The sequence below is a fragment of the Mauremys reevesii genome, linkage group 1 (genome assembly GCF_016161935.1).
Source record: "Mauremys reevesii isolate NIE-2019 linkage group 1, ASM1616193v1, whole genome shotgun sequence".
NCBI classification, from domain to species: Eukaryota; Metazoa; Chordata; order Testudines; family Geoemydidae; genus Mauremys; species Mauremys reevesii.
This window is the reverse complement of record NC_052623.1, coordinates 164,772,367-164,799,829: the sequence shown is the minus strand read 5'-3', so window position 1 is coordinate 164,799,829 and position 27,463 is coordinate 164,772,367. Positions and strand designations below refer to the sequence as shown.

Below are 27,463 nucleotides of genomic sequence, written 5' to 3'. Positions count from 1 at the left end.
TTAAGCACATTAATTCGGCGGTATGCGTCCATGTACCGAGGCTAGCGTCGATTTCTGGAGCGTTGCATTGTGGGTAGCTATCCCATAGTTCCCGCAGTCTCCCCCGCCCATTGGAATTCTGGGTTCAGATCCCAGTGCCTGATGGGGCAAAAAACATTGCCGCTGGTGCTTCTGCGTACAGCCTCACCCCTCCCTCTGTGAAAGCAGCAGCAGCAGCCAACCGTTTCGCGCCTTTTTTCCTGGGTGAACTGTGCAGACGCCATTCCACGGCAAGCATGGATCCTTGCCCAGAAACCTTATGCAAAGGCTTTTGGAGTACCTCCAGGAGAGCTTCATGGAGATGTCCCTGGAGATTTCCGCTCCATCCCCAGACATGTTAACAGACTTATCCAGTAACTGTACTGGCCGTGAATGCATCCCAAGTCCTCAGGGCAAATTAATCATTAAAAACAGCTTGCTTTTAAACCATGTCTTTATATTTACAAGGTACGCTCACCAGAGGTCCCTTCCATGGCTTCATTGTCTGGGATAGTGGCTTGGGAGGGCTGGGAGGGTAATTCCGTCAGGGTGAGAAAAAGCTCCTGGTTGTTGGGGAGAACGGACTGCTGTGTGCTCTCTACAAGCTCGTCATCCTCTTCCTCCTCCTCCTCCTCATCTTTCCCGTCCGCAGAATCCTCAGCCATGGCTGCGATTACCACCTTGACCTCAGAATCCACGGACAGGGGTGGGATAGTGGTGGTGGACCCCCCTAGAATTGCATGCAGCTCAGCATAGAAGCGACATGTTTTTGGCCCTGCCCCAGACTTTCCGTTTGCTTCTTTGGTTTTCTGGTAGGCTTGTCTGAGCTTAACTTTCACACGACACTGTACTGAGTCCCTGGTGTGGCCTCTCTGCATCATGGCCTTGGAAATTTTTTCAAATGTTTTTTCATTTCGTCATTTGGAATGGAGTTCTGTTAGCACGGAATCCTCTCCCCATACAGCGATCAGATCCAGTACCTCCCATGCAGTCCATGCTGGAGCTCTTTTTCGATTCTCAGGAGACTGCATTGTTACCTGTGCTGATGAGCTCTGCGTGGTCACCTGTGCTGGTGAGCTCTCCCCGCTGGCCAAACAGGAAATGAAATTCAAAAGTTTGCGGGGCTTTTCCTGTCTACCTGGCCAGTGCATCCGAGTTCAGATGGCTTTCCAGAGCGGTCACAATGGTGCACTGTGGGATAGCTCCCGGAGGCCAATACCGTCGATTTGCGGCCACACTAACCCTAATCCGACATGGCAATACCGATTTGAGCGCTACTCCCCTCGTCGGGGAGGAGTATAGATATCAGTTTTAAGAGACCTTTATATCGATATAAAGGGCCTCATTGTGTGGACGGGTGCAGGGTTAAATCGGTTTAACGCTGCTAAATTCGATTTAAACGCGTAGTGTAGACCAGGCCCCAACTACATACGTCACTTAATCTCTTTTGACTCATCTATACAGAGGAAGTCCCCTTTCTGGTCTCCCAAAAGAATACACTCAGGTGTTATGCCTCTTGCCCAAATCACAATTGTTCCAATCTTAGACCAGGACCTGAGTATACCATTCTATATATGTCAACTGTTTATCTCCATATAGGCCTGACTGGGTTTTGAGTACTTGAGTTTTCTACCCTTTGGGAGCCTGTGACCAGTGTTATTGACCAGCCACTTTCTTAACACACAAGCCATATCAACAGTACGGGCACTGCAGTGGTATGGCAGTGGTGCCATAGCTATGCTGCTGTAACCCCATAGTGTAGACGCAGACTACAGTTGCTGTAGGAATTCCACCTCCCCGAGTGACAGTAGCTAGGTCAATTGAGGGAGTTTTCTGTTGACCTAGCAGTGTCTACACTGAGGGTTAGGTTGGCGTAGTTAGAATGCTAAGGAGTGTGGATTTTGAGGCCAACAGATGTTTTCACAATTCTTTAAACTTTTAATTTAAAGCAGCTGTATTCAAACATGTATTTCCCGGCATTGTTTGAAACCCAAACAACTGCAACATTAAAAGCCTGGATGTGAAACTGTTTATAAGTAAATGTAAAATAGCCTTCATTTGTATTTATTTTCCCAACTGAGAGAAATGCAAAGAATGAGCATAAATATTGACAAATAGCTTTTTAAATTTATTCTAAAGTGTTTAGAGTTGTCAGTTGCAACCTATGATTTTTAGTTGGCAGATTTGTTTTGTTTAAACTGGTAACCAAAGCCTCAGAAGTAAAAGTCTATCCTTACAAGTTTTGACACCTCATTTAGAAATGTGTAAACTACTCCAGCAAACACGCATACTTGACAAAAAATGAAATTTAAATTTCTCCTTGGAGTGACATTGAGGTCATCATCAATTAATTGTTCTGTAATGTGATGAAGTGGGAAGGTTCTTAATGTCTTCTTTGAATACTGTGTGCCTCAGTTTCCCCTGTTATTCAAGTACTGTATTTAGGTGGTGGGATAAGAGTGTGTGATCATTGCCGTGACCCTTAGAGGGCAGGTGTGACTGCTGCCTGGGACAGAGAATGGTTGACACTCTGGAGCCTGGCAACTGAGGGCTGGGTCACCTCCTCTGCAAGAATCAATTAGAGGTGTTGAAGTAGACCAAGTGACCTGCTGGCCCTGGAAAGAGACAAAGGAATGAGGAGGGGCAACAGGCATGTCTGGGGCCAGGCAGCTGAAAATGATCAGTTGGGTAATCGGAGTGGGGAATCCAGCGCACCAGGCCCTGGATCCCCCCAAGATGGACTTTGCTGAAAGTTCCTGATTTCTGTGCTAATAAGCTATGGGGTTACAACAGCATAGCTATGACGCCATTGCTATGCTGCAGCAGCACCTGTACTGTTGATATGGCTTTTGTTTTAAGAAAGTGATTGGTCAATAACACCGGTCACAGGTTACCAAAGGGTAGAAAACTATACTATGTTCCTGTTGACTCAGGGTATGTCTACAGTACGAAGTTAATTTGAAATTATTCTATCTGAATTTTTGGAAGCAATTTTATACATTCTTTAGTGTGTCCCCACTAAACTGCATGAATTTGGCGGAGTGCGTCCACAATACTGAGGCTAGCATCGAATGTTGGAGTGATGCACTGTGGGTAGCTATCCCATAGTTCCCACAGTTTGGAGTGGGCAAATCTACTGTGGGGGCTGCTGTGATCCAAGTAACCAACGCAATCATTGGCCAGCTGCTATCAAGGGTAGTGACTTTTTGGGAAATGTGCAGATTATTGTGGATGGCTTTAATGTGCTGGGGTTCCCTAACTGCAGCGGGGTGATAGACGGAACACATATCCCTATCTTGGCCCCTGCACACCGGGGCAGCCAGTACATAAACTGCAAGGGATACTTCTCAGTGGTGCTGCAAGCACTGGTGGATCACAAGGGACATTTCACCAACATCAACATGGGATAACCAGGAAAAGTGCATGACGCTTGCATCTTCAGAAACTCTGGTCTGTTTGAACAGCTGCAGGAAGGGACTTACTTCCCAGAGCAGAAAATAACTGTTGGGGATGTTGAAATGCCCATAGTTGTCCTCGGGGACCCAGCCTACCCCTTAATGCCATGGCTCATGAAGCTGTGCATAGGCTTCCTGGGCAGTAACAAGGAGCAGTTCAACTGTAGGCTGAGCAAGTGCAGACTGGTGGTAGAATGCGCTTTTGGATGTTTGAAAGCGCGCTGGCGCAGTTTACTGACTCGGTTAGATCTCAGCACTACCAATATTCCAATTGTAATTGCTGCTTGTTGTGTGCTCAACAATATCTGTGAGAGTAACGGGGAGACGTTTATGGTGGGATGGGAAATAGCCTGGCGGCCAATTTTACACAGCCAGACAACAGGGCGATTAGAAGAGCACAGCAGGGCACGCTGTGCATCAGAGAAGCTTTGAAAGCCAGTTTCATGACTGGCCAGGGAACGGTGTGACAGTTGTATTTTGTTTCTCATGAAGTTAACCTGTCCCTCCCATATATATGAAAGGAAATAAAGTCAAAATTGTTTAAAAACTGTTCTTTTTGAATGTGTTGTGCAACAAATAATAGAAATCAGAAGGTAGACCCGGGGAGTGGGGGGGTATTGGGTTAGCGGGGTGGAGGAGGAGGGAAGGACAAGTCCAGAAACCAAATCAAAAGTTCGCATATGCCAGCTTTCTGGTGCTTGGGCGACCCTCTGGGGTTGAGTGTGTGGATCCCCGTAGCCTCCCCCTTTGTGTTCTTGGGCATCTGGGTGAGGAGGCTATGGAACTTGGGGAGGAGGGAGGGTGATCATACAGGGGCTGCAGTGGCAGTCTGTGGTCTTGCTGCCTTTCCCGCATTAGATCCACCATACAGCGGAGCATGTCAGTTTGCTCCCCCATGAGCTTGACCATAGCGTCCCTCCTGTCTTCGTGTTCCTGTAATGCTTTATGGGACTCTGCAATTGTTAGGGCCCAGCTGAATGCCTGGAGGTAGTCAGTGCAGGAGAACTGCATGAGCTTGGCGAACGTGTCGTCCCGAGTTCATTTTTTCTGCCTTCTAATCTGGACTAGCCCCTGGGACGGAGTAGATGGGTGCTGCGTTGAAACATTTGCACCTGCAGGAGGAGAAAAAGGGAGGGTAGTATTTTAAAATATACATTTCAGAGAACAAAGGGGACACTTTCTCAGTGAAACAGGTAATTCATAGTACACAGCACATGTTCTTTCTGTACAAATTAGCATTTTGCCTCTTGTACGGAAGTGCCTGCCACTTTGGTGTGAGTAAGCCATCACACATGGCCGGGCAGCAGAATTTGGCTTGTAGGCAGCCATGGTAAGCCCTAGGGGCACGTGGGGTTCTGCTTCTTCTGCATTCATTTCAATGCTTTAAAACTGCCGGGCCCCCTTTCCCATAGCAAGCAATGCCTGGTGGGTTTGCCATGTAAAAGGAGGGCCTGTGGGCTCTCTGGGAAGATCACTTTACACCCACCCCCGTACCCACTGTGTGGCGCCAATAAGGCTCTGAGCAGGGATGAGCCCTTTAAACTAAATGCGAATAGCCCAGCGTAGTTGGGTTTCCCCCAAGTCCCCCACCGCATGGCTCTGATCAGGCTCTCACTCACCAGAAGTACCTTCTCCAGGGTCATGGTCCGGGAGCCCACCTTGGGAGTTGGGGGAGGCTGTTGGCTCCAGCGTTAAGCATAGTTCCTGGCTAGGGGGGAAAACGAATTCCCCACTTTCTGCCTTTGCATTGTCCTCCTACTCCTCTTCGTCCTTCAATGACTCATCCTCCTTGCTCTGTGCAACTCCCCCCTTGCAGGTGTTCCCAGACAATGGTGGGGTAGTGGTGGTGTCACCCTCCATAATTGCATGCAGCTCATGGTAGAAGCGGCATGTATGGGGCTGTGACCCAGATCGCCCATTGGCCTCCCTGGCTTTTTGATACGCTTGTCTGAGCTCCTTGATTTTTTTTTTTTTTTTTTTGTACGACACTGCTCTGTGTCCCTGGAGTAGACTCTTTCCATCATGGCCCTGGAGACGTTAGCATACGTATTTGCGTCCTTTTTTTTGGGGGGGGGGGGAAACGTAATTCTGCCATAACAGATTCGTCTCCCCAACGTGCGATGAGATACAGTACATCCTGTTTGGACCATGCTGGAGCTTGGCTGCAAATCTGGGACTGCATGATCTCTTGTGATGGTGGACTCTGCTGATGGTCACCTGTGCTGATGGTGACCAAACAGGAAACGAAATTCAAAAGTTCCTGGGGTTTTTCCTGCCTACCTGGCTAGTGCATCGAATTTGAGTGTTGTCCAGAGCGGTCACAAGGGAGCATTCTGGGACAGCTCCTGGAGGCCAATAATGTCGAATTGCGTCCACAATACCTTTAACCTGGGATTGCGATCTCGATTTAAGCGCTACTCCACTTGCCAAGGTGGAGTACAGAAATCGGATTAAAGATCCCTTTAAATTGAAAAAACTGGTTTGGTGGTGTGAACGGATTAATTTTTTTTCGAATTAACTCCGCTAATTCCGAAATAAACGACTGGTGTAGACCAGGCCTAATAAACCTTCTGTTTTACAATGCTGGCTGAAAGTCACTGCTGACTGGGAAGTGGAGTTGAATGGCCCTTTGGAGACATGTAAGGCTTCCCTGGGTGTCCCATCTAGGTGGACTCACTGCGGGGAGCTCCCGGTGTGAATGGGGGGTGCTGAATGCTGGACCCAGGAAGCGCCAAAGCCGAGGAGGCTTCTTGCCCTGGACAGTGTGCCCTGAAGGGAGTTATGCTGCACCAGAGTCTTGGCTAAGCTTCTTCCAGAGTAGTTCCAGAACACCTAGATTGTGACTCCTGTGAGGGTCCAGAGTGAATGGACTCCCTGAGGGGGTCCACCATGAGAGACAGGCGTGCTGGAGGCTCAGGGAGGTGCGGTTCCAGGAGGCAGTGGAGTCCAGGGCTTAACCTCTGAGAGAGAGTGGACACCCAAGAAGGGTTGTTACACTGAAGGGGCGTTCCTACCAGGGACCATACAGAGCTGAGAGGGAGCACTGGGCCTGTGAGTCCGTGACCTGTACAATTTCCTCATGAATAGTGACCTTTTTTTTTTTTGTCATTTTAGGCCACTATTAGGACTGTCCTACTAGTTTCTGTCTCAACTTGCATAACTGGTCAGACTCTGAATACTATGATTGAGGAGGGAGTGGAGTGGCAGTGACAGTTGTCATTGTTTGTCCTTAACAAGTACCTCATCTCTTTTGAGGCTGACATACACTTTCTGGTCATGTCAGAAAAACACTTTTGATGGCATGCTCTTGGAGGCTAATAAAGATTTCTGAAATTCAGTAGGTTCTAAGTGTCTTGGTACATTAATATAATCTGTTGTCCTGGGTCCTCTGTGTAGTGGCTTCTGAGTGTCCTTTTACTGGACTTGTTTCTCACATGTAACCTGGACAGTCAGATGACCTATTTCAGGTCTGATTGCAGCACAAAGAGCTTTAGAAATCTTATTGTGGTCATGCATCAGGCAGAGAAAAATCTGCTTTGATCGTGGTCTTTGCAGCATTCTGATCTGTTGAATTGTTCTGAGTGATTAGTGACCTGGTTAATTAATGCAGTTTGCAATTTGCAGTCTTGGGTCCGTCAAGTGTTTCTCACGACCAGGAGTTTCCAAGTTACTTTTTAATGAATATTGCTTGGTTCCAGATAGAGCCATGTGCCTCTTCTGATTGGAAGAGGGAGAAACAAATGCTTGTTTTCAGCCTGCTTAAGTAATGGGAGATGTATGGACCAGAAACCTGTAGGTCAGATGCATGTTCTCCCTGGCAGTGAAAGCAAACAGGAAGTTGTATGTATTATTGCTAGAGATTTCTTGAGAGAGAGTAATATGTCCTTTCTTAAAAAAACAAAAACCTCCCCCAACCCCTAAAGAAAATCTCTTGACACTGATAGTTTGCCCATTTCTTTTGCCAGTCTCCCAAAAAGCTCAGCTATATCAGGAGTGTTCAGATTTCCTTGATTCCAGGTTTTAGGTCTGAGCATAGCATAGAAATTACTCCTAGTGGTTGTTTTTTTTTTTTTAAATTAAACATTCAGCTTTGGTTATTCTTAATCAGGTTCCTTATGTCTTCCTTTTCTTTTCTTAAGCAGTTGATCCCTGTGAAGTGTGGTGCAGTAAGCCAGTTCATGTACTGAAAGACTATTGCGATGTGATTAAAATCTACATCGTTTGGCCGTTTCTGTTTAAATTTGAGAATAAACCTGATTTCAGGTAAGCATGCATGTATTCCTATTGGTTAATCTTGTCCTTTACATTTTTGTTTTTATTTTAATGCTTCAATCTGGCCATGAGCAAAGTTGGCTATAACTGGGCCATACCAAATTCACGGTCCATTTTGGTCAATTTCACGGTCAAATTATCTATTTAAATCTGAAATATCAGTGTTGTAATCTGTAGGAGTCCGGACCCAAAAAGGAGTTCTGGGAGGGTCGCAAAGTTGTTGTAGGAGGGTTGCGATATACTACTATCCCTACTTCTTCACAGCTGCTGGCGGCAGTGCTGTCTTCAGAGCTGGGTGGCCAGAGAGCGACAGCTTCTGGACGGGAGCCCAGCTCTGAAGGCAGAACCACTGCCACCAGCAGTGCAGAAGTAAGGATGGCATGATATGGTTTTGCCACCCTTACTTCCACTCTGCTGCCTTCAGAGCTGGGCCCTCAGCCAGCAGCTGCCACTCTCAGGCTGCCCAGCTCTGAAGGCAGCAGCACAGAAGTAAGGGTGATATGGTATGGTATTGCCACCCTTACTTCCATCCTTCTGCTGGATGGATGCTGCCTTCAGAGCTGGATGTCTGGCCAACAATCACCACTCTCCAGCCTCCCAGCTCTGAAGGCGGCGCAGAAGTAAGGGTGGCAATACTGCAACCCCCCTAAGATAACCTTGCACCCCTCGACCCACAACCCACTTTTGGATCAGGACCTCCAGTTTCAGAAACACTGGTCTCCCCCTAGAAATCTGTATAGTATAGAGTAAAAATACACACAAGACCAGATTTCACAATTTGTGACACGTTTTTCATGGTCGTGAATTTGGTAGGGCCCTAGCTATAACTGAAGAGACTTTTGATTCTGAATATCAGGGATAAACTCTTCAAAAATGGATGCCTATATTTAAACATCCAAATCATTGCCCTGGTTTTTGAAAATGCTAAGAACCCAGCAGCTACCATTGATTTCCCACTTTGAAGAGATTGCTCTAGGTTTCTAAACACTGTCTTCTTTAGATCGGACTGACTTTAATATTAATAGCTAAGGCTATATAATAGGACAAAAATTACTTTTCTAAAAAAATAAATGTTTTCATTTAAGCAATTCCTACTTTTGTGAGCTAAGTTTGAAGAGACTCTGGGATATTGAGGTTCTGGAAGACATTGTTGATTTGGCTAAGAAAGTTGTGGTAAGTGGTGTTCTATAACTTATGTTTTCAAATGTGTTAGACTGCTTAATTAGCACCTTGCCATGATACAGATCTTGATTTATATGTTAAAATTAGAACAAGGCAGTTGTTTCTGCTAGGGTGAATAAATATGTTGACAGCCGGTTGGGTTGCACTATGAGTTACTGTTCTTGTAAGGGAAGTACAATGATTCAGTGATGTCTGCAAGAAAACTGGCTCTGGGGGCTTGATTGGAGCATGGATCATCTGTTCGTTACATGTTTGGACAGTGGATAGCACACGGGGCTGGTGCAACCATTTAGGCGACCTAGGCACTGGGATTTGCGGGGCGCCATTTTCTTTGGCAATGACCGCGGCGGCTGGATCTTCGGCCACCCCGGTCACCGCTGGCATTTAGGCGGAGGGAGCTGGGGCAGAGGAGCGCAGGGAGGGCCGCCTGCAGCAAGTAAGGGGGGGGGGGGGCCGGCACGCAGGGGAACTCCCCGCCTCAGCTCATCCCTGCTCCTCCTCATCCCCGAGCACGCCATGGCTGCTTCACTTCTTCCGCCTCCCAGGCTTGTGGCGCCTAAGCTGATTGGCACCGCAAGCCTGGGAGGCGGGAGAAGTGAAGCAGTGACGGCATGCTCGGGGTGCTCGTGCTCGTGCACGGAGCAGGGGTGAGCTGGGGCGGGGAGGGGTGCCTCAAGGTGGGGGGTGGGGAGCTGCTGCAAGGGGGGTGTCTCAGGGTGGAGGGGGGGAGCTGCTAGGGGGGTGCTAGGTGGGGGTGCGGGGGGGAGGCAAGGTGGAAGTTTCGCCTAGGGCGCTAAACATCCTTGCACTGGCCCTGATAGCACAGCATTCCCTGATCCATGATTGCAGTACAGACAGTAGAGCCTACTCACAGAGTGAAACAAAGTTGCTTTTCCTTGGTCACTTTCACTCCTCTTTTGCTCAGTAACAGTTTGCTGTTTGAATCTTGCTGCTGCTGCTGGTCTGGTCCAAAACAACCATGTGCTGATAGGAGATGCCAAACAAAGGAGAGAGGGAAGCAGCAAAGTAAACTGAGGATTGTGGGCGAGTGTGCAAATGATGAACCAAATATTTTAGTGTGTGTTTGGTGCGGTGCTTTTTTTTTTCTTTTCTTCTTTTTTTTTCCAATTGAGCTATTGCACAGTTTTTACTTTGAAAATTATGCGATCAATGGAAGATTGGTTGTGTGCAACCCAAAACTGCATCCTGATGGTCCACTCTGCCGTTACATGACTTCATATTAACTAGTGCAGTGGTTCTCAACCAGGGGTACGTGTACCCCTTGGGTACACAGAGGTCTTCCAGGGAGTACGTCAACTCATCAAGATATTTGCCTAGTTTTACAACAGGCTACATAAAAAGCACTAGTGAATTCAGTACAAACTAAAATTTCCTACAGATAATGACTTGTTTACACTGTTTTATATACTGTACCACTGAACTGTAAATACAATATTTATATTCCAATTGATTTATTTTATAATTATATGATCATAATGAGAAAGTAAGCCATTTTTCAGTAATAGTGTGCTTGTGACATTTTTTTTTATATTTTGATGTCTGATTTTATAAGCAAGCACTTTTTAAGTGAGGTGAAATTTGGGGTACGCAAGACAAATCAACCTCCTGAAAGAGGTACAGTAGTCCGGAAAGGTTGAGAACCGCTGTACTAGTGGGTCGCACACTTTGTTCCCTCTGTCTGAGCACATTGCCCTTAGAAGGCATCCTTTCATCCTAGGCTATGACTACACTATGCAGCTTTTAGCGACAACGGTGTGCTGCTATAGCCACACAGCTAAAAGCTGCACAGTGTAGCTGCTGTTTGTTGGCAGAAGAGTGCTCTCTTGACTGCAAAAAAACAAACAAAAACAAAAACAAAAAAACTTCACCCCCCCCAGCAGCAGCAGCAGCTTTGTCTGCAGTAGAGTGCTTCTGCTGATAAGGAGCTGTTCGCACTGGTGCTTTTCCTTGATAAAACTTTTGTCATTTGGGGGTGTATATTTTTAACACCCTGAACAACAAGTTTTGCTGACAAAGTGCCAGTGTAGCCATACCTCTGGTATTCCCTCCAACAAGCTCCCTGTGTGCCAGCCTTCTTCTATTTTCTTTCTCCCCACTGTCCCTTCACCCCACTATTCTTATTTTTTGTCTTTCTATCTGGGAAATAAGTCATTTTGGATATCAACATTGTACTGTATGGCAGGATCAACAAAGCTGAGATAGAGGGGATATTGTTACAAGGTAAGGTGTTAATGGCTGCCATCAACCGGTTCTTTGAAGCTGCTGGCTCTCCTAATCAGATTCCTCTTTTTCCCTTCTGATTTTCATCAAAATCAATATGATTCTACTCACTGTTGCCTAGAACATTCCCTGAATTTCTTGAATGGATCAGATGTAGTATTCAAACGTTATTGCATTACAGACAGAAATGCCGTTGAGTGAACAACCTTACTTTGCTTTTGGTTGCGTGAAAAGTCTGATTTATTTTTTATTTTTTTTTTCCCCCAGAACAATCCATTTTTTATCAGTGGCATATTGAGTATTGGTACTCGAATAGAAAATGTAAGTTATTTTGACTTCAACAACAAAATCCTCCTGTAAATACAAATAAGGCTTTTCCATCTGTCCGCAGTATTTCTTTTCTGCATATAAACAAAGTACATGGGTATATAACAGCCAGAGCCCTTGATGGTATAATAGGTCTCATTTTCTTAGAAGTCTCCCAGTTCTGAAGTTTTGGTGCATAGATGTACTACTTCTTCTGCATGTCACTTTCTCTTAACCTACACAGATGACATAAACTGGAAAGTTACTGTAACGTTAAAAAAAGAAGTTTGCTTTATAGTTTGCCATTTTGAAGACCATATCATAGCCACTTTTAATAGTGGAAGAAATAAATCAGGCACAGCTATAACTTGTTACTGGATAATTCACTACTTTATATTTTTATTTAATTTAAATGGCATTTTGTCTTGAGGGACATGCATTTAATAGTAAATAAAATAATATTCTAAATTCACAAAATCTGTTTTAAAAGCACACTGATAGAACATACCAGCTAACAAACATTCTGCACTCAACCCCACTTGTTTAGAAAAAGCTTTGGAATGTGCTTTGATGGTCCCCCAACTCAGGCTGTGTTGGACACGGGAGAAGTGTATTTCAGAGTCAAGGGCTTTTCACTTGCAACACCCTGCTTGAGGAATGTCTGTTCTCATGTCAGCTGTTGTCTCAGTTTGGGCTGAAGCACAAATACATAGGCGAGTGTAGTAGAGTCCTCAGTTGGCTTGAGTGGCTTAGTGGTTAGCTTTCAGAGTAGCAGCCGTGTTAGTCTGTATCCGCAAAAAGAACAGGAGTACTTGTGGCACCTTAGCGTCCACTCAGTAGTGGTAGGGGAACCTGTGCCCACCCACTCCCCCAGGCTCTGCCCCAGGGCCCTATGAGCATCAGCAGTGTTGATAGACCCTCTGAGGTACCCTCTCTGGGTTGCTTCCTACCACTGCACCTTCTGCTTCTGGTCCCAGATAAGGGAAAATAAAAACATAAGAACATAAGAGTGGCCATACTGGGTCAGACCAAAGGTCCATCTAGCCCAGTATCCTATCTACTGACAGTGGCCAATGCCAGGTGCCCCAGAGGGAGTGAACCTAACAGGTAATGATCAAGTGATCTCTCTCCTGCCATCCATCTCCACCCTCTGACAAACAGAGGCTAGGGACACCATTCCTTACCCATACTGGCTAATAGCCATTAACAGACTTAACCTCCATGAATTTATCCAGTTCTTTTTTAAACGCTGTTATAGTCCTAGGCTTCACAACCGCCTCAGGCAAGGAGTTCCACAAGTTGACTGTGCACTGTGTGAAGAAGAACTTCCTTTTATTTGTTTTAAACCTGCTGCCCATTAATTTCATTTGGTGGCCCCTAGTTCTTGTATTATGGGAACAAGTAAATAACTTTTCCTTATTTACCTTCTCCACATCACTCATGATTTTATATACCTCTATCATATCTCCCTTATTCTCCTTTTTTCCAAAAAGAAAAGAAAACAGCGTGATAGTCCTGTACTTCAGGGATGCATCTCTAGCCCCTTTTGGTGGAGTAGTTCTGTACTCCTCTCCAGGGTTCTGAGCGGGCTTTGCTCCCTTTTCAACCATGTTGCCAGTTGGAGCATGTTCTGCAGGGTTAGAGGGGCAGGGCTAGCTGGGCCCAGGACTGTCCTTTAACCCCTTACATTCCAGTGTGGGGTTTCTATACCCACCACAGTGGGTCACTAAGAAAAATGCTAAATAGATCAAAGCCTACAATTGAATGGTACCCATAAGTTAATTGAAAGCCACTGCAGTTGAAAAGAAGCTTGCACTGCATGTGGGAAACCCAGGTAAGTAAGCAGATTGTCTCATTTTACATTAACTGACCTTTCCAAATGGTCTTCAACAGGAGCACTCATTCTGTTGAAAAGTAGCTTGCAGGATGATGCAGACTCTTAAAAGTGATCACCAAAATAAGCCTTCTGCAGAAACACCTTACCTTTAGCGCACACAATACAAAATTAACTCAAAATTTATGATGCTACAGTGACAAAATACAAAATTTAAGTTGGTAGGTGTAAACTGATCTTTATTTTCTTCAGTGGAGTGATTTTAAATGATTGAATAGTGCATTGCAGGATTTTTTTAGATTATCTGTAAATACTTGGATTCAAGTACACTAGTACTGATGATTAATCTGTCAAAAAGAGAAGTTAGGGGAAAGCAGGGTGAATAAAAATCAGTGATTTTTTTAAAAGCTTTTAAAATTTAAATTAAATACATTTTTTAAAATAAAACTTTTGAGTTAGCTTTCATATTTCACATTTATCTTAAGGCCTAAGCTTACTATAATCTGTTAAAACAATTTAAATAAAAAAAAAGGGGTACGTTTGCCAGACTTTTAAAGAAAGTTAGACCACTTAACTGGTGGAAGTCACTTTCGAAGCGCCTGGAACCAGTTTTTAACAGCAGTAGCCTCTTCTATAGGTACAGAAAGAATATTTTCTTCTTTTTTCATTTTATTTAACTAGTTCAGTTTAGTGACTAGTTTATTCAAAGTTAAGAAACCAGTTGGGAGTTGCTAATGCAAGAAAGCTTGTTTTCCTCTTCCAACCTGAATAAAAGCTAGATGTGAGAAGATGTTGGACAATGGTGACCAGAAACAATCAGTTCAATTCACTAACTAGAGATAGTATGTTGTTTTGTCAATGTTAGTTTTAAATGCAAACCATGTTTTGATAAACAGTTTCTTAGATATCCGGCACATTTAAGGTAGTTTACTCCTGGAAGAATTCTCTGCCAAAAACTTAAATTTTGTACACTATTTTAAAATTTTGCAAAATTCAAAATATTTTTTGTCAAAATAACACAATATAATCATGCTCCCAGTATCAGCCTGGGACTGTCAGTGTGAGCCTCAACCCCCTGTGTCAGGCACGTGCAGGAATGCTGAGGGGCGTGAAAAAGTAAAGTTCTGCAGGGAACACTCATTCTGCACAAATGCTGTGTTGTGCAGAATTCTGGCAGGACTAGTAGTTTTATTCAACTATTTTTTAAAAAAAGTGCATTTTTAATTGAATTATTTTTTTCATTGACATGGAGTGTGACACATCACAAGTAAAAAAAAAAAAAATTATAGTAAGTAAGAAATGCATCATTCACCATTTTGTAATGTAATAAATGTAAATAAAAAGGTATATAAATGTAAACAATTATATACAATGTATCCTTCTAGTCAGCATGAAGAAGCATGAAATATAGTGTAAAGTCTATATTTAATTGCAAATCAATGTGTTTTTATGGTTACTAATTAGAGAATCAACTTTCCCTTAAGGGCAAAAACTAAAAAGTACAAATACAATGCAAGACTAAAATCGATGATTTAAATCAGTTTCTTGCTTACTGATTTAAACTATTAAAATTGGTGAGCTATATTGCTTTGATTTAAATTAACCCACTTTTTGGGAAAGGATTGTATCTTTTTTTTTTTATAAGTTATAAAAAGAGGGGTGGGTGTGATCCTTCTGGAGGCACCAAGAGCTGTGATTCACCTGTTGCCATCTTCCTGCTGTTTGAGGGAGTGTGGCCAGTGCCTGCTGGGTGTCAACTCCCTAATGCAACAAAACTGTCAGCAACTCAAGAATTCTCCTTTGGGCTATTCTAGCCCTACTTTTTCCCTGCAGGTTGACAATGGATGCACACCAGCTCCTGAGTCCCTTTAAAGTGCCCCCCTGATCACTGGATGCCCCCAGAAGTACTAGGTTCTCTATTCTCAAAGGAACAGTTCACTAGTTTTACCCTAGACTGTTGCTCTTGTATCAAATGCAGCACTTGAATTCAATGGTAATTAAAAGGAAATTTATTTTAAGAAAGAATAGAGATGTGAGTGATGGGAAAAAAATGGCTACATACAAAGCAAAATCATATAACGATAACTAGGGTCTTCACTTATTGAACTTTGAGATAGGAATTAGTCTTCTTGCAGCAGTTTGCAAGCTACAAGGAGCCAGAACTCAGGCTATGGCCACACTACAGTTTAAATTGACATAAGTTATGTCGCACAGGGGTGTGAACTAGCCACTTCCTGGAGAGACATAATTTATGCCAACCTAAGCCCTGGTGTGGACAGCACTTTGTCAGCAGGAGAGTTTCTCCCACCAACATAGCTGCCACTGCTCACTGGGGAAGGATTAATTAAGTTGACTGGAGAGCTCTCTCTCCCATTGGCTTAGAGTGATGGCGTAGACAGAGATGTTGAAATCCCTAATCACGCTGCAGGCAGAATAGATGTGTGCTTATGCTCCCCCGTGTCCTTCCACCTTGCTGATGCAGAACTGCTTGCCATGCCCTCCCTAAAGTCCTCCCACACATTCCTTGCAACCTCCCAGGCTGTCTTGGTACCCCATTGGCTCCGCACCTTCGGATAGCGTCCGAAATGATAGCTGGACTTAGCACAGTTATAAGAGCCTACACTGCCCTGCACTGTTATCTCCCTTTCCACTAAGCGTTTTGTGTGTTAATTGGTATTTAATAAAAACATACTCTCTGAAAGATGATCATTATTTGTCTCCTTCACATGGTGGTTGCTGCTGGAATTAATACACAGTGGCAATTGGATCATTTGCAGACTACAAATCTTGGTCAGGAATCATCAACATTTTCATGGAGGGTGGAAAGTTAACCAAGCAGGCAGGGTGCTGTATAGAAAGACTTATTACTCATGCTCGTTATCAAAATAGTGCCTCAGAGCTTCTCTGATTCAAATAACTCCCCATTGCACCCTCTCTAATAGCCCTGGTATTTGGCTGCTCAAAATCAGCTGTGCAAAATCCTCCAGCAAGGGGCAAACTGCTCTAGGTTTCTAAACACTGACCGGTAGCAGTCTGGAGTTACCAGCTTCCACACAGTGATCGCTATACACTTATCCACTGAGAGGACAGCTCTCATTTTGGTGTGGTTGTGCCACAGTGCTGGGGCGAGCTTCGCGCACAGTTCCAGGAAGGGGGCTTTCCTCTTCTGAAAGTTCTGCAGCCACTGCTCATCATCCCAGACCTGCATAACAATGTGATCCCACCATTCAGTGCTTGTTTCCCAAGCCCAGAAGCGACGGTCCACTGTGTGCAGGTGCTCCATAAATGCCAAAAGTAATCTGGTGGTGTTTCTTTCGATGACATGTAGTGGGTCAGGCAACTCTGATTCTTATTCAGATTGGGAGTTCATGATATACTACAGCATAACCATCCATGATTTGTTCATAACAGTGACCACAACAGTAGAGAACAGTACAGGATCCATCCTTTCAGACAGAGATGGTGGGTGCACAGGGGCCATTGAAAAATGGTGCAAAATGCATTTGGAAGCCTTATGGAATGATGGTATGGGAAAAAAATGCCTCATGGGACATTGAGCCCACTGATGCACTATGATCCATTCTGCCTTCCCACAACTCCTAGTTGCAGAAGGTGGCAAGTAACATAGTGGGATAGCTACTCATGCTGCACTGCTCTCAGTGTCTATGCTAGAGCACCAACTGTGTATATACTTCACCAACAGAAGCAGCGTTGTGCGAACATGCTCAAGCGATGTAATTATAGTGCTTTTAGATAGTTGGAGTAACTTGCGTCAGCAAAACTCTAGTGTAGACAAGGCCTCAGTCTTTCATGAAGCGCCCCTGTTCAACAAGACACACATCACTGAATGGATACAGAATGTCTTTCTCCACCTTGTAATATACAAAATCTGTCTTTATTCACAAACATGGCCACCCCTTCCTGTCATGTCATTCCTTTTCACTTACAATTAGTTTCAGGGCTTGGCTACACTTGAAACTCCAAAGCGCTGCCGCGGGAGTGCTCCCGCGGCAGCGCTTTGAGGTGCGAGTGTGGTCGCTGCGCCAGCGCTGGGAGAGAGCTCCCAGCGCTGCAGGTACTCCACCTCCCCAAGGGGATTGAGCGCTGGGGCACTGTTTACACTGGCACTGTACAGCGCTGTAACTTGCTGTGCTCAGGGGGGTGTTTTTTCACACTCCTGAGCGAGAAAGTTGCAGTGCTGTAAAGCGCCAGTGTAGCCAAGGCCTCAGTGTTTATAGTTGCTTTGTTGGTATTCCATTGCCTTTTCTGGGTTGTTGCCAAGGTGGATGATTGAGCAATATGTTACATCGTTAGCTAGCCAGAGAGGGGGTGACAACTCCCTTCCACTTGAATTGGCCATCACAAAGATGCATTATTTCCTGAGGACTCACTTTCACTTCAAGACCATAAGGGGTTAATTTTCAATGTAGTTACATTATTCCTTAAATATTTCCCATACGCACATCTACAAGCTTTTAGTAGAGAACTTGCATATTCCCCTTTATAGTGAATGTAGTGAGTTTGTCAGGTATGAGGAAGGAGCTGCTTTTTTGCCAGTTGTCACCAAGGGGCCTCAGTGTCACTGTGGGCATTTACTATGCTGAGTAACATTCAGTTCCTTACAAGGAGCAATGATTGGCTGATGACTACAGTCAAGTTGATCCCACATAATTTTTAAAACCATTATCTGCATTAACAGTTGGTTTTATACTGATATACCAAAAGTGTCCTTTCTGGTTTGCTGTTAAACAAGGATTTGAGGAAAGGTTCATAAATCAGGAGTGGTAATCTGTAGCACCAGTAAAAAGTAACACTGTATGAGAAATGCTACTTATTGAAATGCATTTTGATATGCTAGTTTGCCTTGATACTGTAATGCTGCCTGCAGTGATTAAAGAGCAGGAGTACTAACCTCAGGGCAGACTGTTAGGAAGCAGAGTACAATCCCCAAATTGACTGTGAGTTCTATACTAATGCTATGTCTACATTAGCACTTTTGTCAGCAAAACTATTTTCAGTCAAGGGTGTGGAAAAAAATGAAACCCTGACTGACATAAGTTTCACTGATAAAAGCGCTGCTGTGGACAGCACTATGTTGGTGGCAGAGCGACTCCTGCCAACATAGCTACTGCTGCTTGTTGGAGGTGGTTTAATTATGCTGGTGGGAAAGCTCTCTCCTGCTGTCATAGAGTGGCTATACAGGAGACTTTACAGCGGTGCACTTGCAGTGGTACAGTTGTGCTGCTGTAAGGTTTGTAGTGTAGACATAGTCTTAGATTTCACCAATCATTTATCAAGTATAAATTCCGCAGGCACTATAGGAGCATTAACATGGAGTCACAGACAGTCCCCTGGGCTACTCTGAGCTATCTCACCACCCAGGTGAGCGTACTTTTGTGATCAATGGTCCTTTACATCAAGAAACACAGCAATATTTAAGTTACTCTGAGTCCCAAAGGACCAGTCATTACCCCAGATCAGTTTGACTTAATAATTGGAGATAGGTATATCTCATAGAACTGGAAGGGACCCTGAAAGGTCATCGAGTCCAGCCCCCTGCCTTCACTAGCAGGACCAAGTACTGATTTTTGCCCCAGATCCCTAAGTGGCCCCCTCAAGGATTGAACTCACAACCCTGGGTTTAGCAGGCCAATGCTCAAACCACTGAGCGCACCTTAAGTCTCACAACAAAGATAATGCTTGCAGCTAATCCTGTAATAAACTATACAAAGATTTATTAAATAGGAAAAAGAAATTTAGAGAATTCTTTACAAGGGTAAAGCAGTAAACATACACAAATGAATTACAATCTTAAGTTTCAAAAAGTAATAGAAGTTTCTATAATCAGCAAGCTCTATGTCCTCTAGCTAATCAGCTGGAGATTTCTTGCTTATGTGTGGGGAAAAATCTTCTTCCCAGAGTCCAAGCATCAGTTCTTGTTAGGGGTTTCATACCTCTCCTGCCAGGTACTGTGATCTGGAAACTCAACTGATGGGAGGAACCCACTTACATGACTTGTTGTCATAGGGAGGAGGACAGAACAACATAAGTCTTTTGCTCTCTTGAGGGTTTGTAGGGAGATTCCAATTGTAGGGTCCCACGATAGTGTGTCGGGTATTGATGGACCTTTACTTTTGGGAAAGGCATAACACTTTCTGTTGAAGATGAACCCCTCAGTAATTAAGGTCTCTCTCCTGTCTGGTGATTTACACAGTCACAGAGGTTCACAATGTAACTGCTGAAATATTATCTTACAATATTGGATACAATATTATAAATGATATTAATGCACGCAGCAATTCATAAGCATTCAGTGAAGTCTAAACACATCCTTAGAATTGTTAAAATAGATATTAGAATTATAATACAGGGTGGCCAGACTGATTCTGGTTATGTATTTGTCAGTCTCCAATTGAGACATGGGGACCTTGGTATGAGCAGGCACCTGATTTGCCAGCATCACTAGTATGTCACATCTAACCTAGCTAGAGCATAAAACCTATGCCAAGGTTGTCCTTGTGCCAGATTTTTAAATCTAGTTTTAGCCTGACCTTTTCTGGCCTTTGTGGTGCATAAAATGAGATGGCTGTTACAATTTTGTGAAAATGCAAGCTAACTTAGTGTTGGTTCTCTTTCACCATATATTTATGCATAAAAATAACATACCAGGTGTCTGAAATAAACTAAAAATACCTTTCCTGAATTCTGTGGGTTGTGGAATAGATACGACATATTTGACCTATGCTCTTCTGTTTTTTCCAGGCAACACCCTCAACATTGGCCCTTGCACCTTATTTGTCAGACTGTTAAACAACATTGCTGCTATACTATCCATATTTGTTAAATTTTTTACTTTATAGTATGTTGCCAGTAATTTAGGTTATTCCATATAAGAAAAACTGAATACAGTTGCTAACTTTCTCTAATTTCTACCTTTTATTTTAAATAGAGAGTTTTTGATGTTGGGTCTGCCCTTGCCTGGGTGAAATGTACAGGCGAGTTGAGTGTTCTACAGAAATTAGAAGAACTTGGAGATTACTGTTGGCCTCCTTTAGAAACTTTCTTTGCTAAATGTAAGTATAATCATTGTGATGGGTATGCAATTTCCTGCAATATTCTGGTTTAACATTATTGAGTTGGGCTACACCTTATTGAATTAACCTTATTTAAATATCATAGGATCTCATTATTAAAAATGCCAATGTTTGTGTCGTGGGATTGTATGTAAGCTGTGTAGGAGACCTGACTAATGCAACCCTTGGGAAGTATTATGAACTTCAAAGGACTATTTTAGAAAATGGGCTAAGACAGGAATGAATTGATAGTTGTGCAGGTTTCCTAGGAGGTATTTGGGAGGAGAGGAATGCAAATGCACATCTCTGGACCTGATCTTTTCAAACTTTGCTTTGGCGACAAGATCTTTGACTATGAATTACCTATTCCCAGGATCAAAAGTCCCCAAACAGCATGGAGGAGTAATTCATAGATGCATGGGGGTGTTTTTTCCGAGTCAAGGCAATTACGACCTTGTGATCATGAGTGGGGGGAAAAAAACCTTGGTGAGGCTTGAAGGACTGGTCACCATCCAGAGACCTTGTAGGAGTTGGGGCGATCTCTGGTCAGCTTATTAGCATGCATGTAGGTTCTTTGATTGGTTTTAATATGTTTTCTATATAATGCTTTTACTTTAAGAATAAACATATTTGCTTAGAAAGAGCTGTGATATCTTGTAACTCTAGCAGTTACACTGTTTACAGCCTCGGAAGAGTAAGAAAAGTGCAGACACAGGCCTGTTAGGTGGTCTGCCTTGCTGCGGAATAACAGTCTTAAAGGAGAACTATGCAGCCTGGACATGCCGGTCAGGAATCCAAGAGCGGTACTAGCCTAGGAGCTGGAAATCTAAGAATGGGTGCCCTTGCTGGATCATAGAGGGGCAATTCAGGGTGCAGTTGCCCAGACTCTGACAAGCATTTAAAAAAAAATGGGAGAAGATACCTTGTCATAGGGTGGTTGTGTGTGTGTGTGTATGTCTGAGTCCTATATATTTGTTTTTCTTTAGCTTTGGAGCAGTTGAGGCATCATGAGAAAATTTAGAATTTTTTCAGTTCAGAAGGATTCTCTGTCATACTTATGAATTTCTTTTCTAATGTTGTTCATTACAAAGGATATTCTTATCTTGACTTTACCCATTTCTGCTGCTTATTCCCTCATTGACATCTTACTCTTAGTCAGTGATAGTCATTTTCACAGCAATTGATTGTATCTTAAATATCATAACCTCATTTGTGGAATAATTAACAAGAGCCAGACGAACTCTTAGAAAATAACAAAGGAAAAGACAGAGAACTTGATTTTAAGCTAAGCTAAGTTTCTAAATGCAGTATACTTAATTTTTCTGTGAAGTCACCCACTCTTCAGTTTTGTCAGCTATTCTAAATCTAGAAAAACAGTTTAGCAGTCTTTCCTTTGAAATACCCAGTTTTGCTCCAATGTTTATCATTGTTTTTGCTGCAGCTGCCATTGGTATGATATCCCCTGCTGTATTAAAAATAAGCTTTTGTTAACTGGGATGTGTTCCGTCATCAGTGACATTGGAATCTTAGAGAGATGATAAACCAGGATATTTTCTCTTACGTTCCTTTTGAAGTTTAAGAATGGTAGCCGTGTTAGTCTGCATCAGCAAAAAGAACATTGGACAAACCGGTCAGTCTCTATGCAAAAGAATTAATGGACACAAATCAGATGTCAAGAATTATAACATTAAAAAACCAGTCGGAGAACACTTCAACCTCCCTGGTCACTAGATTACAGACCTCAAAGTCGCAATACTCCAACAAAAAAAACTTCAAAAACAGATTCCAACAAGAAACTGCAGAATTGGAATTAATTTGCAAACTGAACACCATTAAATTGGGCTTGAATAAAGACTGAGAGTGGATAGGTTTTACTTTGTGTTATGACCCATTTCCCCATGCTAATTTCTTCCCCTACTGTTACTCACACCTTCTTGTCAACTGTTGGAAATGGGCCATCCTGATTATCACTACAAAAGTTTTTTTTTCTCCTGATAATAGCCCACCTTAACTGATTACTCTCGTTATAGTTAGTATGGCAATACCCATTTTTTCATGTCCTCTGTGTGTGTATATATATCTTCCTACTGTATTTTCCACTGCATGCATCCGGTGAAGTGGGTTTTAGCCCACGAAAGCTTATGCTCAAATAAATTTGTTACTCTCTCAGGTGCTTCCTTTTCAAGAATAACTATTAAAGAAAAGAAAGGCTGGTCTAACATTTGATGGAAGACTCAGTGTAACAAAAAACAAAACAAATATAGGAGTTTATATCTAATTATAAAGAAGTGACTCTCTAGCACATTCTAAAAATTATCTGAAGTATAGTTTAAAAAAAAAAATTTTAAACAGGAGTCCACAAGTCTGACAGTGTCTTTAAGCAGATTAGGACACTGATCATTTTGGTCCCATAGAAACTAGTGAGAAGTCAGTTTCAAAGTTAAAACAACTTCATAATGTTTGGAGACAGTCTGACTATTGGATATGATCAGAAATGTTGCAGTCATCTTGCTCAGGAGGCTTTGTCTCTTGTGATGTCATGTGGGTAGGATGGGTGCCTTCATTGAAAGACAACATTCCCATATACTGAAACTGTCAATATTTTTATAAACTCTCTTTAATTTTTTCATTTTAAAATATTCCAAACCAGTAAATAATTAGCTCTAAAGTATTAGTCCACTTGGTTTTAAATGTAAGCTCTTCTCCTTCATAGAGCTGTTTGGGGGTACCCTCCGGTACTCATCTGGCGAATATTTTTCTTAGTTCCCAAAGTCTTGAAATGGTAATGGATTTAATAGGTAACTTTACACCCATTTAGTGTGGATATTTTAAAGCATACAGCAGTGGTAGAGTGAAAGATTATTTGATCATCCAAATGAAACTCTTAACTGCTGTTCATTCTACTACGTAGCTGTGATGGTTAAAACATTTATATCTGTTTGTTATATTACTGTGATTAGAGTTGAATAATATCTGTGTCAGCTTCATGAAAATTCTGAATAAATTATTCAGATATATGAGAATTTAACTCTTACGATAGAAAAAAGTTCTATTGTAGTAGCAAAAGGCTCCATGGCACTGAGGTGTAGGCTGAGGATGGCAGGATTTGGGTTTTTAGTACAAAGGGAGAATCATTTAGTCCTTGATTCAGCAAGGTACTTAAGTACACCTCTACCCCGATATAACGCTGTCCTTGGGAGCCAAAAAGTCTTACTGCATTATAGGTAAAACCACGTTATATCAAACTTGCGTTGATCTGCCAGAGTGCGCAGACACCCCCCCCCAGCACTGCTTTACCGCATTATATCCGAATTCATGTTATATTGGGTCGCGTCATATCGGGGTAGAGGTGTACATGCTGGCTTCAGATATGTGCAGAATGTTACTGACTTCATTGAGATTGCTCACATACTTGAAGTTAGGCACTATGCTCGTAATTTTAAGTACCTTGCTGAATTCAGTTGGGACTTAAATTTTTTGTGCAACAGTGGAAGCAAAAATAATCCACATTCTGTTTGAAATTTATTACTTTGTTTTAGCTTATTTCTGTTGTTGATGAGGGGAAAAACAAAACTATACACATCCTATTTCCAGTTATAGAATATGCTATGATTGTTAAAAGCAAGAAGTTAAACCTATTGTTCGGCTTTTGTTTTTTTTCCCTTACCGTACTAATTTCTGCCTACAGATAAACATTATATAACTAAAGTTGCATTGGAAGACTGCAATTTAGTTGAAGAGTTTGAAGCTCAGAGTTGTGAAAACTGTATAAAGGTAGGAAAAAACACTAAAGTGGATTTAAAAAAAAAAAGAAACGAGTGATCAAAGATAGTCAGTTACAGAAACTTGTAGGGAAGTTGTTGGCCAAAGATAAGTATTCCTCTCATAGGATCATATGCTAACACTTATTAGGAGTTGCATGACTTTTAAGATAATTACACTGCTCCAGATCAATTAATTATGAGTACCAGGGGCGGCTCTAGGCACCAGCAAAACAAGCTGTTGCCTAGGGCGGCAAAATGTAGGGGGCGTCCCCTGCCGCCGGGGAAGGCGGGAGGCTGGGCCGGCGGACCTGCCGCAGTCATGCCTGCGGGAGGTCCACCGGAGCCCCGGGATGACTGGACCTGCCGCAGGCATGACTGCGGAGGGGGCACTCGTCCCGCGGCTCCGGTGGAGCTCCCGCAGGCATGACTGCGGCAGGTCAAGTGGAGCCGCCGGACCACGGCACCCGCCGCAGTCTTGACTGCGGCAGGTCCGCTCGTCCCGGGCTCCGGTTGACCTGCCGCAGTCATGCCTGCGGGAGCTCAACCGGAGCCGCGGAAGAGGGGACCCGCCGCAGGACCGGGGAAGGGCGGCGCAGCGCACCGCGCTGCTTGGGGCAGCGTGATTTCTAGAGCCGCCCCTGATGAGTACATTTCAACATTTGGTATACAGACAGACGAGACACTTAAATACATATTGTTAAATGCTTTTATAGTTCTCATCACAGTTGGGTTAAATTCTGATTGGTTGCACATTTGTTTTTCTTGATCTTACAGAAAAGTGAATTTATGAAAGAGAGAGGAAATTGTGAGTTTTCCAAAGAGAACCTTGATTGTGCTATAAGCTCATACACTAAAGCCATAGAATTTTGGTAAGAACTAAGTCAACTAACTGGATCATCTTTGTGTATGTTACATTTTTATCTTTTTCCGAGTTGTCTTGGTTTGTTGACCACCCAATTAAAAATCAGATGATGCTTAACTGACTTACCACAGAGTTTTGTCTACATTCATATTATTTCTGTTTCCTGGCTTAGTACTAAAGACACTTTTTTTATTTGTGTCTGTGTTAGTGAAGTTTAAAAAAAAAAATGCCCATCATTATTAATACTAGTTTAGCAACAGCGTCTCTAACAGTGTTGCTAGCTCTAGGGTAAATGGCCCTTCAGCTTCAGAAGCCACTTTCAGTGCTGTGTGTTAAACATGGTCCCATCAGAAAAACAGGATACACTACTGAAAACAGCTCCTGGAGCTGAGAGCTGCCTACAATAGGGCTCCAATATTGCTGGCACTAGTGGGGCTGACCCAGTGTTGGTACCAGTGGGATATTTGGGGGTTGAGAACATGCTCCCTTTCATCTATATGTGTTGCTTATTCCTCCCCTGAAGTCATCCTTTGGGTGGTTGTGGAAATTGTTTTATAGTTATGACTTCAAATGAGAAACAATAAAAGTAAAACTAAAACAAATATTGTTCATGCAAATGGTACAGTATTTATTTAGTGTATAATGCTATGCCTTATAAAATGAACTAGCAACAAAACATTGGTTTGCTGAAATTGTTACCAGTGCTATCACAAGCAAGTGCTGCTTTTGGCAAATTCAGTTGTGTCTGTGGAAAGACTGTGAACTTCATAAAGATTCCTGTCTTAGGAAGTATTGGGTCTGATATATATTGTAGGCATGCATTTGGAAGGATTGATGCCTTCCTAATGTCTCCCCTCAGATTGTGTGCCAACTAGTAAAGTAGATTTCTACTTTGAGTAGCTTCCCATATGAGTGCTCCACTTTAGGTGAGTCTGTGTCCCTGTGCCTGTGATTGGAGATTTTCAGTAGCAGTGCTCATTCGAGCCACTTATGCACTCCCGCAGTCTTGGGCCGCTTTTGGTGGCTCTGTATTTCGCTAAGCAGCCAAACCGCCTTCAGTGCCTTCTCAACCGCTTTTGACCTGAGATGGAGCCCTTAGCAGAGTCTATTTAGTTTATCTATAGTGTTACTCTTTAGTGTTGTTATTGTTACAGTGATAGAGTAGAGTTAGTTTGTTTGAACTATTCTCCTCTCCCCTCATTTTCTTTCTTTATTGTTAAAAAATAATATTTTTTTCACTAAGAATGTTATTTACGCCTGAGGGAATTCTGCACCAAAAAATTAATAATTCTGCTCCAAAACCATAAAAATTCTTTGCACAATATTTTAAAATTCAGCATATTTTATTTGTCAATAAATAAATGTGGTGGCTCCAGCATGGCAGAGGGGAGCACAGACCACTGGCTGCACAGAGGTGGGACATCACCCTGCAGTCCCTTCCTCCCCCACCCTCTTGTGGCCATTGCATGTACTTGAAGAGTGGAGGAAATAGGGGCTCTCCTGCTGTACTCCCCATCTGTAGTTTTCTTTAAAGATAAAGTTACGTTATGACCACATCCAAAATTCTTATAAAAAATACCTTCCTCATTCCACCTGAATTAGCCTATACCTCCCATCATTCTTCCCCAAGCCGCATGCAATAAAAGAGAGGCCCGGCTCCACATGCTAGACTTTGGAAGAGCGCTAGCATTCTGTCTCAAAAGAACTAAATTGTTCAGAAAATCATCAAAATTGTTCCTTTCTATTACTTAAAGATCAAAGGGCTCAGCCATATCTAAACAAAGGCTTTCAAAATGGATTTCCAGTTGCATTCACCTCTGCTATAGTCAGCATGATTTGCAACCCCGCTGCCCCCCGTGAACTCGAATACACTCCACAAGATCGATTTCCACTGCTCTAGTCTTCCTGAACAATGTACCAGTCACAGACATTTGTAAAGCAGCCACCTGGGTGTCACCCACACATTCACAGAGCACTATGCAATTGTGCAGGACTTATCAGATGCTCTCTTAGGACTGATTGTCTTATCATTGCTCATGAATCCAACTCCAAAGCCCCATTCTTGCAACCAGGGGCACTGCTCTACAGTAACCAAAAGTGGAGCACCCATATGGGACATTACTCGAAGAAGAAGAGGTTACTCACCCTGTGCAGTAATTGAGGTTCTTCGAGATGTGTGTCCCTATGGGTGCTTCACTACCCACCCTCCTCCTCTCTCTACATGGACTCTGTGGTAGAGAAGGAACTGAAAGCCGTTTGACTGCACAGCGCTGTATAGCTGCCAAAAATGGTACGAGGTGGGGGGAAGCGCATAACGGACACTACTACCAAAATCTCCGATCACTGGATCAGGGATGCAGACTCATGTAAAGTGGAGCATCCATAGGGGGACACATCTCAAAGAACCTGTTATTACACAGGGTGAGTAACCTTCTGTCCAGAATTAAAGCTGTTGA

At 43.1% G+C, this 27,463-nt stretch overlaps 1 protein-coding gene across 6 annotated transcripts in view; it reads left to right on the top strand.

Moving 5' to 3' along the window:
* TTC3 (tetratricopeptide repeat domain 3) overlaps positions 1–27,463 on the top strand; it is a 145,153-nt gene that overhangs the window by 20,508 nt on the left and 97,182 nt on the right. For 5 of the 6 annotated variants that reach the window (XM_039504605.1, XM_039504573.1, XM_039504599.1 and 2 more), the window contains exons 4-9: positions 7,613–7,736; positions 8,831–8,918; positions 11,436–11,489; positions 20,258–20,381; positions 24,070–24,155; positions 24,920–25,014. In XM_039504605.1, the coding sequence (XP_039360539.1) occupies positions 7,613–7,736; positions 8,831–8,918; positions 11,436–11,489; positions 20,258–20,381; positions 24,070–24,155; positions 24,920–25,014 (571 nt within the window). The remainder of the gene's footprint in view (positions 1–7,612; positions 7,737–8,830; positions 8,919–11,435; positions 11,490–20,257; positions 20,382–24,069; positions 24,156–24,919; positions 25,015–27,463) is intronic. The other variant, XM_039504583.1, reaches the window with a different exon arrangement.